At 45.7% G+C, this 14,950-nt stretch overlaps 1 protein-coding gene across 1 annotated transcript; it reads left to right on the forward strand.

The window, feature by feature from the left end:
• The first annotated feature begins 11,867 nt into the window (after nt 1–11,867).
• HILPDA (hypoxia inducible lipid droplet associated) lies at nt 11,868–14,589 on the forward strand. Its single transcript, XM_029232977.1, is given in 3 exon segments — nt 11,868–12,045; nt 13,121–13,345; nt 13,348–14,589. Coding segments are annotated over 2 exon segments (189 nt in total). The 5' UTR covers nt 11,868–12,045; nt 13,121–13,188; the 3' UTR covers nt 13,380–14,589.
• The last annotated feature ends 361 nt before the right edge of the window (nt 14,590–14,950 follow it).

The raw sequence follows: 14,950 nt of genomic DNA on the forward strand, positions 1-14,950 counted from the left end.
AACCATGAAATGAATCCATAATCTACCATCCACCCACTTTAAGAACTTCCACAGGCCCTCAACATGCCTATCATATGATGTCCCCATCACGTTAAAATACACCCACATCCCACATTGATGGTTATCAAGATGAACTGAAATTGTCTAGTTGAGATAATGTCATATTTTGGAGACTTTTGATTAAATGTTTTTTCATTTTAATTTTGCCCTTTTTTAATTTTTTTTTTTTTTTTTTTTTTTTTGCAGTACGCGGGCCTCTCACCGCTGTGGCCTCTCCCATTGTGGAGCACAGGCTCCAGACGCGCAGGCCCAGCGGCCATGGCTCACGGGCCCAGCTGCTCCACGGCACGTGGGATCTTCCCAGACTGGGGCATGAACCCACGTCCCCTGCATCGGCAGGTAGACTCCCAACCACTGCACCACCAGGGAAACCCCTCTGGAGAGTTTTTATCATAAATGGGTGTTGAATTTTGTCAAAGGCTTTTTCTGCATCTATTGAGATGATCATATGGTTTTTATTCTTCATTTTGTTAATATGGTGTATCACATTGATTGACTTGCGTATATTGAAGAATCCTTGCATCCCTGGGATAAATCCCACTTGATCATGGTGTATGACCCTTTTAACGTGCTGTTGGATTCTGTTTGCTAGTATTTTGTTGAGGATTTTTGCATCTATGTTCATCAGTGATATTGGTCTGTAATTTTCTTTTTTTGTAGTATCTTTGTCTGGTTTTGGTATCAGGGTGATGGTGGCCTCGTAGAATGAGTTTGGGAGTGTTCTCTCCTCTGCAATTTTTTGGAAGCGTTTAAGAAGGATGGGTGTCAGCTCTTCTCTAAATGTTTGATAGAATTCACCTGTGAAGCCATCTGGTCCTGCACTTTTGTTTGTTGGAAGATTTTTAATCACAGTTTCAATTTCATTACTTGTGATTGGTCTGTTCATATTTTCTATTTCTTCCTGGTTCAGTCTTGGAAGGTTATACCTTTCTAAGAATTTGTCCATTTCTTCCAAGTTGTCCATTTTATTGGCATAGAGTTGCTTGTAGTAGTCTCTTATGATGCTTTGTATTTCTGCAGTGTCCATTGTACCTTCTCCGTTTTCATTTCTGATTTTGTTGATTTGAGTCCTCTCCCTCTTTTCAGTTATTTATTTATTTATTGGCTGCATTGGATCTTCGTTGCTGTGTGCGGGCTTTCTCTAGTTGTGGCGAGCGTGGGCTACTCCTTGTTGCGGTGTGCAGGCTTCTCATTATGGTGGCTTCTCTTTGCTGTGGAGCACAGGCTCTAGGCACACAGGCTGCAGTAGTTGTGGCTCGCGGGCTCTAGAGCACAGGCTCAGTAGTTGTGGTGCACAGGCTTAGTTGCCCTGTGGCATGTAGGATCTTCCTGGACCAGGGGTTGAACCCATGTCCCCTTCATCGGCAGGCGGATTCTTAACCACTGCGCCACCAGGGAAGTCCCTAAAGTCTATTTTATCTGATATGAATATTGCTACTCCAGCTTTCATTTGATTTTCATTTGCATGGAATATCTTTTTCCATCCCCTCACTTTCAGTCTGTATGTGTCCCTAGGTATGAAGTGGGTCTCTTGTAGACAGCATATATATTGGTCTTGTTTTTGTAATCATTCAGCAAGCCTGTGTCTTTTGGTTGGAGCATTTAATCCATTCACATTTAAGGTAATTATTGATATGTATGTTCCTATTACCATTTTCTTAATTGTTTTGGGTTTGTATTTTTAGGTCCTTTTCTTCTCTTGTGTTTCCCACTTAGAGAAGTTCCTTTAGCATTTGTTGTAGAGCTGGTTTGGTGGTGCTGAATTCTCTTAGCTTTCACTTATCTGTAAAGCTTTTGATTTCTCCATCAAATCTGAATGAGGGGCTTCCCTGGTGGCGCAGTGGTTGAGAGTCTGCCTGCCGATGCAGGGGACACGGGTTCGTGCCCCAGTCTGGGAAGATCCCACATGCCGCAGAGCAGCTGGGCCTGTAAGCCATGGCCGCTGGGCCTGCGCGTCTGGAGCCTGTGCTCTGCAACGGGAGAGGCCACAACAGTGAGAGGCCCGCATACCGCAAAAAAAAAACAAAAAAAAAAACCACAAAAATCTGAATGAGATCCTTGCCAGGTAGAGTAATCTTGGTTGTAGGTTCTTCCCTTTCATCACCTTAAATATATCGTGCCACTCCCTTCTGGCTTGAAGAGTTTCTGCTGAGAAATCAGCTGTTAAGCTTATGGGAGTTCCCTTGTATGTTATTTGTCGTTTATCCCTTGTTGCTTTTAATAATTTTTCTTTGTCTTTAATTTTTGTCAACTTGATTACTATGTATCTCGGCATATTTCTCCTCGGTTTTATCCTGCCTGGGACTCTCGGTGCTTCCTGGACTTGAGTGGCTATTTCCTTTCCCATGTTAGGGAAGTTTTCGACTATAATCTCTTCAAATATTTTCTCAGGTCCTTTCCCTCTCTTCTGCTTCTGGGACCCCTATAATGTGAATGATTTTGTGTTTAGTGTTGTCCTAGAGGTCTCTTAGGCTGTCTTCATTTCTTTTCATTCTTTTTTCTTTATTCTGTTCCGCAGCAGTGAATTCCACCATTCTGTCTTCCAGGTCACTTATCCATTCTTCTGCCTCAGTTATTCTGCTGTTGATTCTTTCTAGTGTATTTTTCATTTCAGTTATTGTATTGCTCATCTCTGTTTGTTTGTTCTTTAATTCTTCTAGTTCTTTTTTAAACATTTCTTGCATCTTCTTGATCTTTGCCTCCATTCTTTTTCTGAGGTCCTGGATCATCTTCACTATCATTATTCTGAATTCTTTTTCTGGAAGGTTGCCTATCTCCACTTCATTTAGTTGTTTTTCTGGGGTTTTATCATGTTCCTTCATCTGGTAAATAGTTCTCTGCCTTTTCATTTTGTCTATCTTTCTGTGAATGTGGTTTTCGTTCCACAGGCTGCAGGACTGTAGTTCTTCTTGCTTCTGCTGTCTGCTATCTGGTAGATGAGGCTATCTAAGAGCTTCTGCAAGCTTCCTTGCACAAGGAAGGGAGGGACTGGTGGTGGGTAGAGCTGGGTGTTGCTCTGGTGGGCAGAGTTCAGTAAAACTTTAATCTGCTTGTCTGCTGATGGGTGGGGCTGAGTTCCCTCCCTGTTGGTTGTTTGGCTTGAGGCGATCTGACACTGGAGGCTACAGACTCTTTGGTGGGACTAATGGCAGACTCCAGGAGGGCTCACGCCAAGGAGTACTTCTGTGAGGTTCTGCTGCCAGTGTCCTTGCCCCACAGTGAGCCACAGCCACCCCCCAGCCTCTGCAGGAGGCCCTCCAACACTAGCTGGCAGGTCTGGTTCAGTCTCCAATGGGGTCACTGCTCCTTCCCCCTGGGTCCTGATGCACACTACTTTGTGTGTGCCCTCCAAGAATGGAGTCTCTGTTTCCCCCAGCCCTGTCAAAGTCTTGCAATCAAATCCCACTAGCCTTCAAAGTCTGATTCTCTGGGAATTCCTCCTCCCGTTGCCGGACCCCCAGGTTGGGAAGCCTGATGTGGGGCTCAGAACCTTCACTCCAGTGTGTGGACTTCTGTGGTATAATTGTTCTCCAGTTTGTGAGTCACCCATCCAGTGGTTATGGCATTTGATTTTATTGTGATTGCACCCCTCCTACTGTCTCATCGTGGCTTCTCCTTTGTCTTTGGATGTGGGGTATCTTTTTTGGTGAGTTCCAGTGTCTTCCTGTCAATGATTGTTCAGCAGTTAGTTGTGATTCTGGTGCTCTCACAAGAGGGAGTGAGAGCATGTCCTTCTACTCCACCATCTTGAACCAATTTTCACATTTGAAATATTTTTGAGAGTTGTTGTAAAGTCTATAGGCCGCAGGCGCTGTGCCTGTTGTGACTAATGGATACAAGGCCCTGCTTAGTGAAAAATACTGTTAGTGTTAATATTTAAGAGTATATCCTATCAGTCTCTCAATATATATAAATTTTTCACTGTTAACTTATATGGCCCATAAAGTTTTACTTATTTGTTTGTTTGTTATTTATTTTTTGGGCAGCATTGGGTCTTCATTGTTCTGTGCAGGCTTTCTCTAGTTGGGGCAAGCAGGGGCTACTCTACCTTGCAGTGTGCAGGCTTCTCACTGCAGTGGCTTCTCTTGTTGCGAAGCATGGGCTCTAGGTGCGCAGGCTTAAGTAGTTGTGGCACGTGGGCTCAGTAGTTGTGGCGCACAGGCTTAGCTGCTCCGCGGTATGTGGGATCTTGCCACACCAGGGATTGAACCAGCATCCCTGCGTTGCCAGGCGGATTCTTAACCACTGCACCACCAGGGAAGTCCTATAGTTTTATTCATTTATTTATTTAATAAATTCTATTTATTATTTATTTATTTATTTTTGGCTGCATTGGGTCTTCATTGCTGTGCGCGGGCTTTCTCTAGCTGTGGCAAGTGGGGGCTACTCTTCGTTGTAGTGCGCGGGCTTCTCACTGTGGTGGCTTCCCTTGTAGCGGAGCATGGGCTCTAGGCATGCGGGCTTCAGTAGTTGTGGCTCACGGGCTCAGTAGTTGCGGCTCATGGGCTCCAGAGTGCAGGCTCAGTAGTTGTGCACTTGGGCTTAGTTGCTCCGTGGCATGTGGGATCTTCCCAGACCAGGGCTTGAACTCGCATCCCCTGCATTGACAGGTGGATTCTTAACTGCTGCGCCACCAGGGAAGTCCTGTAGTTTTAAATACAATTTTTCCTACTGTGAATGGTTCATCCAGCATTTCCCAAATGGAGATTGGGGACAGAGGTCTATTGTGCCTTCAGGACTCTCTCTCTCTCTCTCTCTCTCTCTCTCTCTCTCTAACACACACACATACACACACACTATCCAGGCTGCAGCCTCTGAGTGCAGGTTCTAGAACCACAAACCTGTGAGGCAGAAAGACGTAGAGATAGCTCATTTCCCTTAGTCCTGCATTTCACAAAAGAGGAAACTGAGGCCTGGTGAAGTGACTTGCCCCAGGTCAGTAGGTAGTTAGTGCCAGAAGCTGACTCCGAATTGAGATCCCTGGCCTAGATAGGGGTGAAGAAGCCACTGTTTGCCTCGGGTGCCCTCTGCCCATGCTTTAGGGCTGGCTCTCCCCTCCATGGGCACCCTGCTCTGGTGCTCTGCACTGCCATAGCCCTCCCAAGTCCTCCCACTTCCCACAGCTCCCGGGGCTCTTGCCCTGATTTCCCCATCCGAACTCACTCGGCTGTTTTCCCCTCATTGCGTATGTGTCATTGTCACAATGCTGCATAAGCAATTAATTTACAAAATGTTAGTAAGTTAAAATTTTTCTTCTAATGGTGTAAATAACAGTTGCATATGGGAGAAAATTTGAGGAAAAAAAGAAATAAGAAGCCCATAACCATATCACCCAGAAATGACCATTGTTAAAATGTTGTTGCACAATAAATACAAATAAATAGAACCAATCATTGAGCAGCTGTTCTTTTTTTTAAATGTCAAATATCTGATATACAAAAATTATTATTCATTCATTCATTCAATATTTATTGAACACCTACTATATGCCAGACACTGCTCTGGGTTTAGGTATATATTAACTGACAAAATAGTCCAAGTCCTTGTCCTCAAGGAGCTACCTTCTAGTGAGGGAAGATAGACAATTAACTAGGAAATATAAAATAGGTTTGGTGGTGTTGAGTACTATGAAGAATAAATGAAGCAGAGTCAGGGAGATGGAGAGGGTGAGGGGTGTTGTTTTGTGTAGGGTGATTAGGAAGCCCTCTCTGAGAAATGACATTTGACGGGGTCCAGAAGGGAGGGAGAGAGTCCATGCATTCAACAGGTATACATCAAATGATGTTTTAGACACTGAGTATACAGCAGAAAATAAGACAGACTTTCCACCCTGGGCCATGGTCCTTCTCTTTACTGCAAGACACCTGCTCTATTCTACCCAATGGCTTGAAGACTGAATTGTTCAGGAAGGGAAGGTTGAAGAAAAGCCACGCTTAACATTTTAATACAGACTTCAAAGGTCTAAAATTAATCTGTATCTACCTTTCTCTTATAGAAGACATGCTCAACTTTCTCTGCTCACCAGTTCTATCTTTTTTTTAAACTTTTATTTATTTATTTTTTTGCGGTACGCGGGCCTCTCACTGCTGTGGCCTCTCCCGTTGCGGAGCACAGGCTCCGGATGCGCAGACTCAGCAGCCATGGCTCACGGGCCCAGCCTCTCCGCGGCATGTGGGATCCTCCCGGACCGAGGCACGAACCCGTGTCCCCTGCATCGGCAGGCGGACTCGCAACCACTGCGCCACCAGGGAAGCCCCACCAGTTCTATCTTAAACCTTTACCATTTTTTTTTTGTTAGTTCATCTTGCTGGTTTTATTTTGCCAAAGTAATCATTATCATTAAAAATGGTTTTAGGGGGCTTCCCTGGTGGCACAGTGGTTGAGAGTCCACCTGCCGATGCAGGGGATGCGGGTTCGTGCCCCGGTCCAGGAGGATCCCACAAGCCGCGGAGCGTCTAGGCCCGTGAGCCATGGCCGCTGAGCCTGTGCGTCCGGAGCGTGTGCTCCGCAGCGGGAGAGGCCACAACAGTGAGAGGCCCACGTACCGCAAAAAAAAAAAAAAAAAAAATGGTTTTAAATAGTCATTATTTGTTTAGATTTATTCATATGTTTTCTAAATGACTACTCACATTTTCTTGCATCTATTTCCTTCTAATGTTCAGTTTTCTTCTTAGATACATGCTTCAAAAGTTTCCCTAATAAGGGTCTATAGCGAATTCCCTGGTGGTCCAGTGGTTAGGACTCTGCGTTTCCCTGTGAAGGCGCGAACTAAGATCTCACAAGGTGTGTGGCGTGCCCAAAATAAATAAATAAATTTAAAGGCTCTATAATGGTTAATTCTGTTTTTGTTTGTCATCTGAAGATATCTTTTTTTTTTTTTTTTTTTTTTTTGGGTATGCGGGCCTCTCACTGTTGTGGCCTCTCCCCTTGCGGAGCACAGGCTCCGGACACGCAGGCTCAGCGGCCATGGCTCACAGGCCCAGCCGCTCCGCGGCATGTGGGATCTTCCCGGACCGGGGCACGAACCCGTGTCCCCTGCATCGACAGGCGGACTCTCAACCACTGCACCACCAGGGAAGCCCTGAAGATACCTTTTTAAATAATTTTATACAATTTAAAAGTTACTTTCTGAGAATAGATACATGCATATGTATGGCTGAGTCCCTTTGCTGTGCACCTGAAACTATCACAACATTGTTAATAGGCTATACTCCAATATAAAATAAAAAGCTAAAAAAAAAGGTACTTTCCATTTACAGTTATTGCAAAATATTGACTATATTCCCCGTATTGTACAATACGTCCTCGAGCCTGTCTTACACCCCACAGTTTGTACCTCCCACTCCCCCACCCCTATACTGCACACACACCCCCACCACTGGTAACCACTAGTTTGTTCTCTGTATCTGAGTCTGTGAAGATGTCTTTAATTTGTCCTTCTTTTTAAAGAATAACACCTATTATTCAGATATAATTCACATGCCAAAATTGACCATTTTAAAGTGTGCAATTCAGTGGTTTACAGAGTTGTGCAACCATCGCCATTGTCTAATTTTAAAACATTTTCATCATCCCCAAAAAGCTGTCACTCCCCATTCCCCTCTCCCTCCAGTCCCTGGCAACCACTAACCTACTTTCTGTTTCTATGGATTTGCCTATTCTGGACATTTCCTGTATATGGAATCATGCAATACGTGTCCTTTTGTGTCTGACTTCTTCACGTAGCATAACATTTTCAAGGTTCCTCCATATTGTAGCATGTATTAATACTTCATTTTTATGGCTAAATAATATTCCATTGTACCACATTTTATTTACCCGTTCATCAGTTGATATACATTTGGGTTGCTTCCATTTTTTAACTATTATGAATAATGCTGCTATGAACACTTGCGTACAGGTTTTTGTGTAAACCCATGTCTTCAATTCTCTTGGGTATATACTTAGCAGTGGAATTGATGGCTCATACGGTAACTCTATGTTTAACTTTTTGAGGATCTGTCAAATTGTTTTCAGCAGCAGCTGCACCATTTTACATTCCCAAGAGCAATGTATAAGCGTCCCATTTTCTCCACATCCTCATCAACACTTGTAATTTTATTTTCTGCCATCCTAGTGGGTAGGAGGTGGTATCTCATTTTGTACGTCCTACCTTGTGAGTTTGTTTTAACACAAACTGTAGCATATACACTCGCTTTATCCATTTAATTTTGTGGAAATCATTTTCATATGTGCAAACCTACTTATTCTTTTTTGCTGGCTTCATGGTAACCCATTGTATGAATATGCAATTCTGCTACTGGTCATAGACTTAACCAGTCCCCTACTGATAAGCTCGCTGTTCTATTTTTTTTCCCCCAATCTTTTGTTCTTACAGAAAGTTCTGCAATGGCTGCCTCCTATTCTATTCTTCACGTGCAGGAGTTGCCTGTGATGATCATTCCTAGAAGTGGAATTCTAGATTAAAGGGCATGTGCGTTCTTTTATTTTTATAGGTATTGCCAAACTGATTTCCATAGAGAGTGTACCAATTTATGCTCATCAGCAATGTGGGCACGTGTTCTTTAAATGGACCCAGGATCGTAAGATCAAATTTCTGAAGCTAATGTATTCTTAGTATGTACTCCTGTGTTAGCCAACTACTGAATCACTTCTTTTGAGGGGCTTGAGGATAAGGATACACCTCACATGGAGCTTTCCTTGGTAGACCCTGAAGCGGGTTTGCCTTGGAGCTCTATCCACCCTTCTTTGGTTGAACAGTGGGGACTCCCTGAAGATGCTGGGCAAGATAATCATTTGTTCATTTATTCCTTTTATCAACAAATATTTATCGAAAGTCTCCAACATGGTGCTAGGTGCTAGGACGGAATGAAAACAAAATCAGACCAGATACTCCTTGCAGTGACTCAGGTTCTTGAAGGGTAGCAGACATTAACACAACTAAGAGTAAGGTAACAAACAGTGAGTGAAATGTATATCATGCTACTTGAGCCTGTAGCAAGGGTCTGAGGGTCAGCAAAGTGTTCCCAGAGGAAACATGTTTGAATTGAGATATGAAGGATGAATAAAAGACTAGCTAGAGGGAAGTCTCTTTTTCTTTTGGTGGAAAAAGCATGGTTAACACATAAAGAAAGGAGGTAATAATACCTACCTCATAGGGTTGTTATGAAAATTAACTGAAATAATTTATGTGCTGTATTTAGCAAAATGCTTAGCATGTCTGTTACTAGGAGAATGCTTGTTTTGTTTCCACTGTTCCATTCAGTCATGAGGAATAGTAAAATTCCAGATCCCCAAGCAAAGCATTGCCACCCTAACTATGTTCTTACTTCATTTTTCTCAACCAGCCAGTTCTCTCTCTTCCTCCATTTTTGGGCTCCCAAGCACTGCAGTACATCTATAACAGTCCACCTTAGAAGCTAATGAGATTAATAACTACCACTTATCTTGCCCTAATCTACAGTAAGTACTTTACATCCATTATTTAAGCTAATCTTCATAACAATCTTAGTAGGTAAGAACTATTACTACTCCCATTTTATAAATGAAGAAACCGAGGCAAGAAGAGCCCAAGGACAATACTTAGCAAATTGCAGAGCAGGATTCAAACTCAAGTCTGACTAATTTCTAACCACTACCCTACCATGACTTGGGTTGCTAGTTATCTTCCTTAGGTCTTGTTTACCCAACCAGGTGACAAGCGTATTTTAGGATAAGAACCCGCCTTTATACTTTTTAGTAAAGCAAGAGCTAATATTTATTAATCATCTACTATGTGACACATACTTTACATGCATGATTTCAAATCCTCACAACAACTCTGTTTTATATATTATTTCCCCCATTTTACAGATTAGGAGACTAAGGCTCAAAGGGATTAATTAACTTGGCCAAGGTGGTGGAGACAGGACAAGAATCTTGATATAGGTACCTACCCAGAGATGATGGTCAATAGCATTTGTAGTTGATAGGTGGGAAAGCACTGGGCTATATTCACCCGAACTCTGGTTGTTTCCATCTGGCGTGATGTTTAGACCATGGCAGTGAATATGGGGGAGGGAATTGTTGGAGAGGTGCCCATCTCTTCCTTTGAGTTACGTGAAAATAAAATTTTAGAGCTCCCAATAAGTAGAGCCCAAAGGGTTATTGTGGAATTCCTGTTTTCACTCACTGAACATAGTCTACTGTGAGCAAAGTCCCTCACTGGGAGTTTTGCAGTAGAGGATACAGATAATTTTAACACATACACAATGTTTTCTATGTGCCAGGCACCATTCTCAGTGCTTTATGTCGATTAACTCATTTAATTTCCAGGTGAGGACTGTTATTATCCCATATAACAACTGAAGAAACTAAAGTACCTAAAGGTTAAAGGTTTCGCCCAAGGCCTCTAACTAGCAAGGGTGGGGACACCGGGTAATGTGATTTCAGAGCTGGAGCCTCTCCTAAATAACAGTGCAAGAGGAGAGCCACTGAGTCCAGCGAAAAAAGGAGACGAAACTCTAGTACAATGAAGAGCCAAAAATTCCTTTGGGCTGAGTAGAAAAGTTAATTTCAAAGTGCCTGCCTGCCTGCACGTCTCCATCTGCAACGTTCTCCCTTCCTGGCGGCCTTTCCAGCCCCTCCTCCTCTGACAGCAGACTGAGCCAGGAAAGTAGGTTAAAGGTCGCAGCTGGGATTTGGCTCTTCCTGACTCGTTTAGTCCCTTTTCCGCAGAGCACGCGGAGCCCGCAGGGACGAGGGAGGTCCTGGATTGTCACTCGTCCAGTCCAGGCACGCGGAACCGACAGTCCTAGAACTCAGTGAACCTGCTAGAGTCACCAGCCCCCGAGCTTTGGCCCTCTCCCCTCCTCCTCCCCAGGAGGAAGGCAATGAAACCACCGACAGCCTTCCGCGTGGACGTTCCTCCCCAGGGGCCTCCCCACTCCCAGCGTGTCCCCAGCACTCTATTTCCCGAGATCCGCCATTGGGTGCTCTCACGACAGAACATAGACATTTCTTGGGCTGGGAGGGTGGTGCTTGATATGACTTCCCAGCACCCAAATGGGCATAAAGTTGGACTGTGACCTAGCTCTTTGGTTCAACCGCAAAGCATCCTCAAACTTCACTTAGTGGCCACATTTTAGACGAGGAAACAGACTCTGCGTGCAAAGGGACTCACTCAGCCACATGCAATTAAGCGCAGACACCAGGGCCAGGTGAGTATTTCACATTTTCTTAATGTGACAAACTCATTGAAAACGGAATTTATGTTGTAAAAGGGTCTCACCATTCCAGAGATATCAATGGCAAATTAAACCTCAGGACTTGGAGTCTGAGGGGGTGGCGTCTGGAATCCAGGTACCTCTAGGAAATGAAACAAAGTCAGCTTTTCAGTCCCTGGAATGGAGAAAACTGGGAGCAGAGGGTAGGGTGGGGGTCTGAGGCCCTCTGACAATCTGTGCTTTGTTGAAATCTCTGGTGAAGAACCCATCCCCCGCCGCCCGGACTTCATCGCATGCAATATGCGGGCCCTTGGATTGGGGCGTCTCAGGTGTATTTTCCACCGACTTGGTATGAGGGAAAAACGAGCTTTCTGATTCCTTCAAAAGTTTCCTGCAGCAAGAAAAGGCAGTCGAAGTTAACCCACACGCCTTGTCCCATTGCCCACCTCAATGACTCAGAGCCGCAGGACGTGCGTTTCTCGAAACAGCCCAGACCACAAGCGCAAAGAACCGCCCCGGACCCCAGACCGCCCTCGCTTAGGGGCGGGGCGGCGGTCCTGCGTGAGTCAGTGCTCCAGTGCGCGTGCGCGGGCTTTGGGCCGCACCGCGGCTATAAGTGCGTGGTGTGCGTCCTGTTCCGCGCTTTGCTGCGGGCTGAGCGTTTGTCTTCGGAGAGGCTCTTGGGTTGTCATCTCGCGCTGCTGGTTGGCCGACTTTCCTTCCGACTCCGCACTACCAGATATTACAGCGAGCGGGCCACTCACGGCCCTTCCTCCTGGAGGTGAGCGGCCCTGTGGGCTTGCCGGCTGCCCGCCCCCATCCCCTAGGCTGCTTGCGCCGCGCGCCGCCTGGCAATTCCCGCCTGGGACTACGCTGCCGGGAGCGTCCCCCATCGCTTCGCCGCCACCCAGGGCCCCACTCAGCCGCCCAGCCCTGCTTTCTCGCTAGCGTTGGGTTAGGCCCCCATGCCGTGCCCTCCCAGAGCACCCTTAGCATCTCCTTACTGTCACAGCCCTTGGCGGGTTGTTGTAGTAACTGCCTGTTTTCTTGCCTGTCGCCCCTGGACTGTAAGGCGCGTGAGGGCCGGGTTCGTGTCTGCAGGGCCTCCTCCGGTGGCCTTAGTACCTTCCAAGGTGCCTCACACGTTGTGGGTATTCAAGGTGTACTTGTTAAGTAGGTGAACTTGATAGATCTGACTCCCTTAGAATTATTTTGTCTTTAAAAAAGTTTATGGTTGGGCTTCCCTGGTGGCGCAGTGGTTGAGAGTCTGCCTGCTGATGCAGGGGACACGGGTTCGTGCCCCGGACCGGGAGGATCCCACATAATGCCGAGCGGCTGGGCCCGTGAGCCATGGCCGCTGAGCCTGCGCGTCCGGAGCCTGTGTTCCGCAACGGGAGAGGCCACAACAGTGAGAGGCCCGCTACCGCAAAAAAAAAAAAAAAAAAGTTTATGGTTAACTCGAACCTGACTGAGGTGTGAGGGAGACTTCAAGGCAGGTTGCTTTTGCTTCCTCAAGGGCGTCTTCTTATATTCCCATCTCCGCCCACCCTCACCAAAACCTTACTTCAGGAAGGTTTCTGGTCCATGGACTGTGGAACAGGGACTGTGCGTACCCGACAGGAGAAGTGAAAGTTTTTTACTTTAAGGGAAGTAAAAGTTTTAAGGAATGCTCTTGAATTAGTCCAAGAGGCTAGACTGGTTCCCCAGCCATGGAGTTTACAGTGTAAATATACTTGGAGATTCTGCTATGGTCCTTGTCCCCCTGGCTGGCTGAGCCTCCTGCTTAGCTCCAGGGTCAAGGTCAGAGGCACGCATATCCCAAAAGGCTGGAGATTAACCTCGCTCTCTTTCCTCAGGATCCAGAGGCCTTCCAGAAGCAGAAGGCAGCTCTCCTGCTCTACAGAGGAGTGGGATCCTTTGAGCCATGAAGCATATGTTGAACCTCTATCTCCTAGGTGTGGTGCTGACCCTGCTCTCCATCTTCGTTAGACTGATGGAGTCCCTGGGGGTCTTACTGGAGAGCCCATCTCCTGGGAGCTCCTGGACCACCAGAGGTCAACTAGCCAACACAGATTCCCCAACAGCCTTCCAGACCATCCATCCAGAGGGGTGTGATAAGACCTCCCTCCACCAGCTGTAACCTTGGAACACTGGCCTAAATACGTCCAGCTGTACCAGTTCCTGGGTAGGCAAGCTCAGCATCAGTGTTATCAGAGAACTAACTCTTACTAGGCCCTTGAAGGGCCTCTCTGCCTGCATACTCGTTGCTCTGGATAAAGCCTATTTAATACACAGATATGAGTGGGTCGCCTGTGGCTGTGGAATGGAGTGATCTCACTCTTCTCCCCAGTCCGCCATATGCTTTGCTGTCCTTGGCAGCATGGCTCTGTCTTCTCTTCGATGGGGACTTGTGCTGCAACTTCAGCTGTTGGGAGATCGTGTTATTTTCAACCCTGCTTTCTAAGCATCTGCCAAGAGTTCCTTTGGGCTTGGGTGTCTTATGGTCAGTTTACTTGGTGTTCAGTTTCTCTTCCATGAGAGCTCCTCTCTGTGCGGATAACAGTTGAAGAGGTGTGTGGGTTGGCTGTAGGAAGGGGGAAGGTGGAGTATTCTATGTCCCGTTCTCATTGTTTTACATTTTTAAGTCATTCCTCCAACATAGCGTGCATGTATGTGTGTATTGGTCTGAAGAGGGCAGTGGGATGACAGCGCCTGCTCAGGACGTGGGCATTTTGGCCACCGTGTGGCTTAAATAAATTTTTCTAATGAAATAAAGTTGAATGTATATTTCTACAGTGTGTCTTGTTGACTTCTGCCCTTGAAATTAGTGGTAGGGAAGGGTCTTAATTCTCAGATCTGAGGTTTCATATCTTAAAACTTTGGAGCAGGAAAGTACATAAAACGCTTTGTTTAAAATATAAAGTAGGGATTTCCCTGGTGGTCCAGTGGTTAAGGTTCTGTGCTCCCAGTGCAGGGATCGTGGGTTCGATCCCTGGTCGGGGAACTAAGGTCCCACATGCCTCATGGTGTGGCCAAAAAACCCAAAAAACCAAACCAAACAAAAAAAAATACAAGGTAAATAAACCTCTGAACTTGGAGGCCGGCGTGCTTGGGTCTGCCCTGTATTAACCAGTTTTCTGAGCCTAGGCCAAGGCCATTATAGTTCTCTCTTGACTCTGTCCATATCTAAAGAAAAAGAAAAATGATCATTTCTTCCAGCCCCTCACCTTCAGTCTCTGGAGAAAAGAAGACTACCAGTCCAGCAGGCCATGGCTTTTTTGTCTGCGTTCTTATCCACCAGACTGACTACTCAGTTCCGATTGTTCTCCAGGTCAGCTGGTAAAATGTGTGGACCTCACAGATGATTTGTTTCTGCTCTCCCAGACCTAGCGACTTGGCCTTTCCATAAAAATAGAGGTCTTTTTTTTTTTCCTTCAATTCACCCCTCCTCCATCCCCACCCCATGTTGAAGCACATTCCCTCCTCTGCCTATGGTAATTTACACACTCGTGTTGGTGTACACATCATTTTGTTTACGGTGAGTTTGATTTACTTTTGCCAAAGGGTAAGAATGGTGCATGGTGTCCTCTGCTAAGTCAGTTTTACTTCCTGAGTGTTCTTAAGCTTAAGTGCCACTACCCTAGAAACCAGTGGTTTGGGCATCATTTATTGCACTATGGTAGTCA

This window comes from Monodon monoceros, unplaced genomic scaffold, assembly GCF_005190385.1.
Source record: "Monodon monoceros isolate NGI ecotype Baffin Bay Population unplaced genomic scaffold, NGI_Narwhal_1 Super_Scaffold_2, whole genome shotgun sequence".
NCBI classification, from domain to species: domain Eukaryota; kingdom Metazoa; phylum Chordata; class Mammalia; order Artiodactyla; family Monodontidae; genus Monodon; species Monodon monoceros.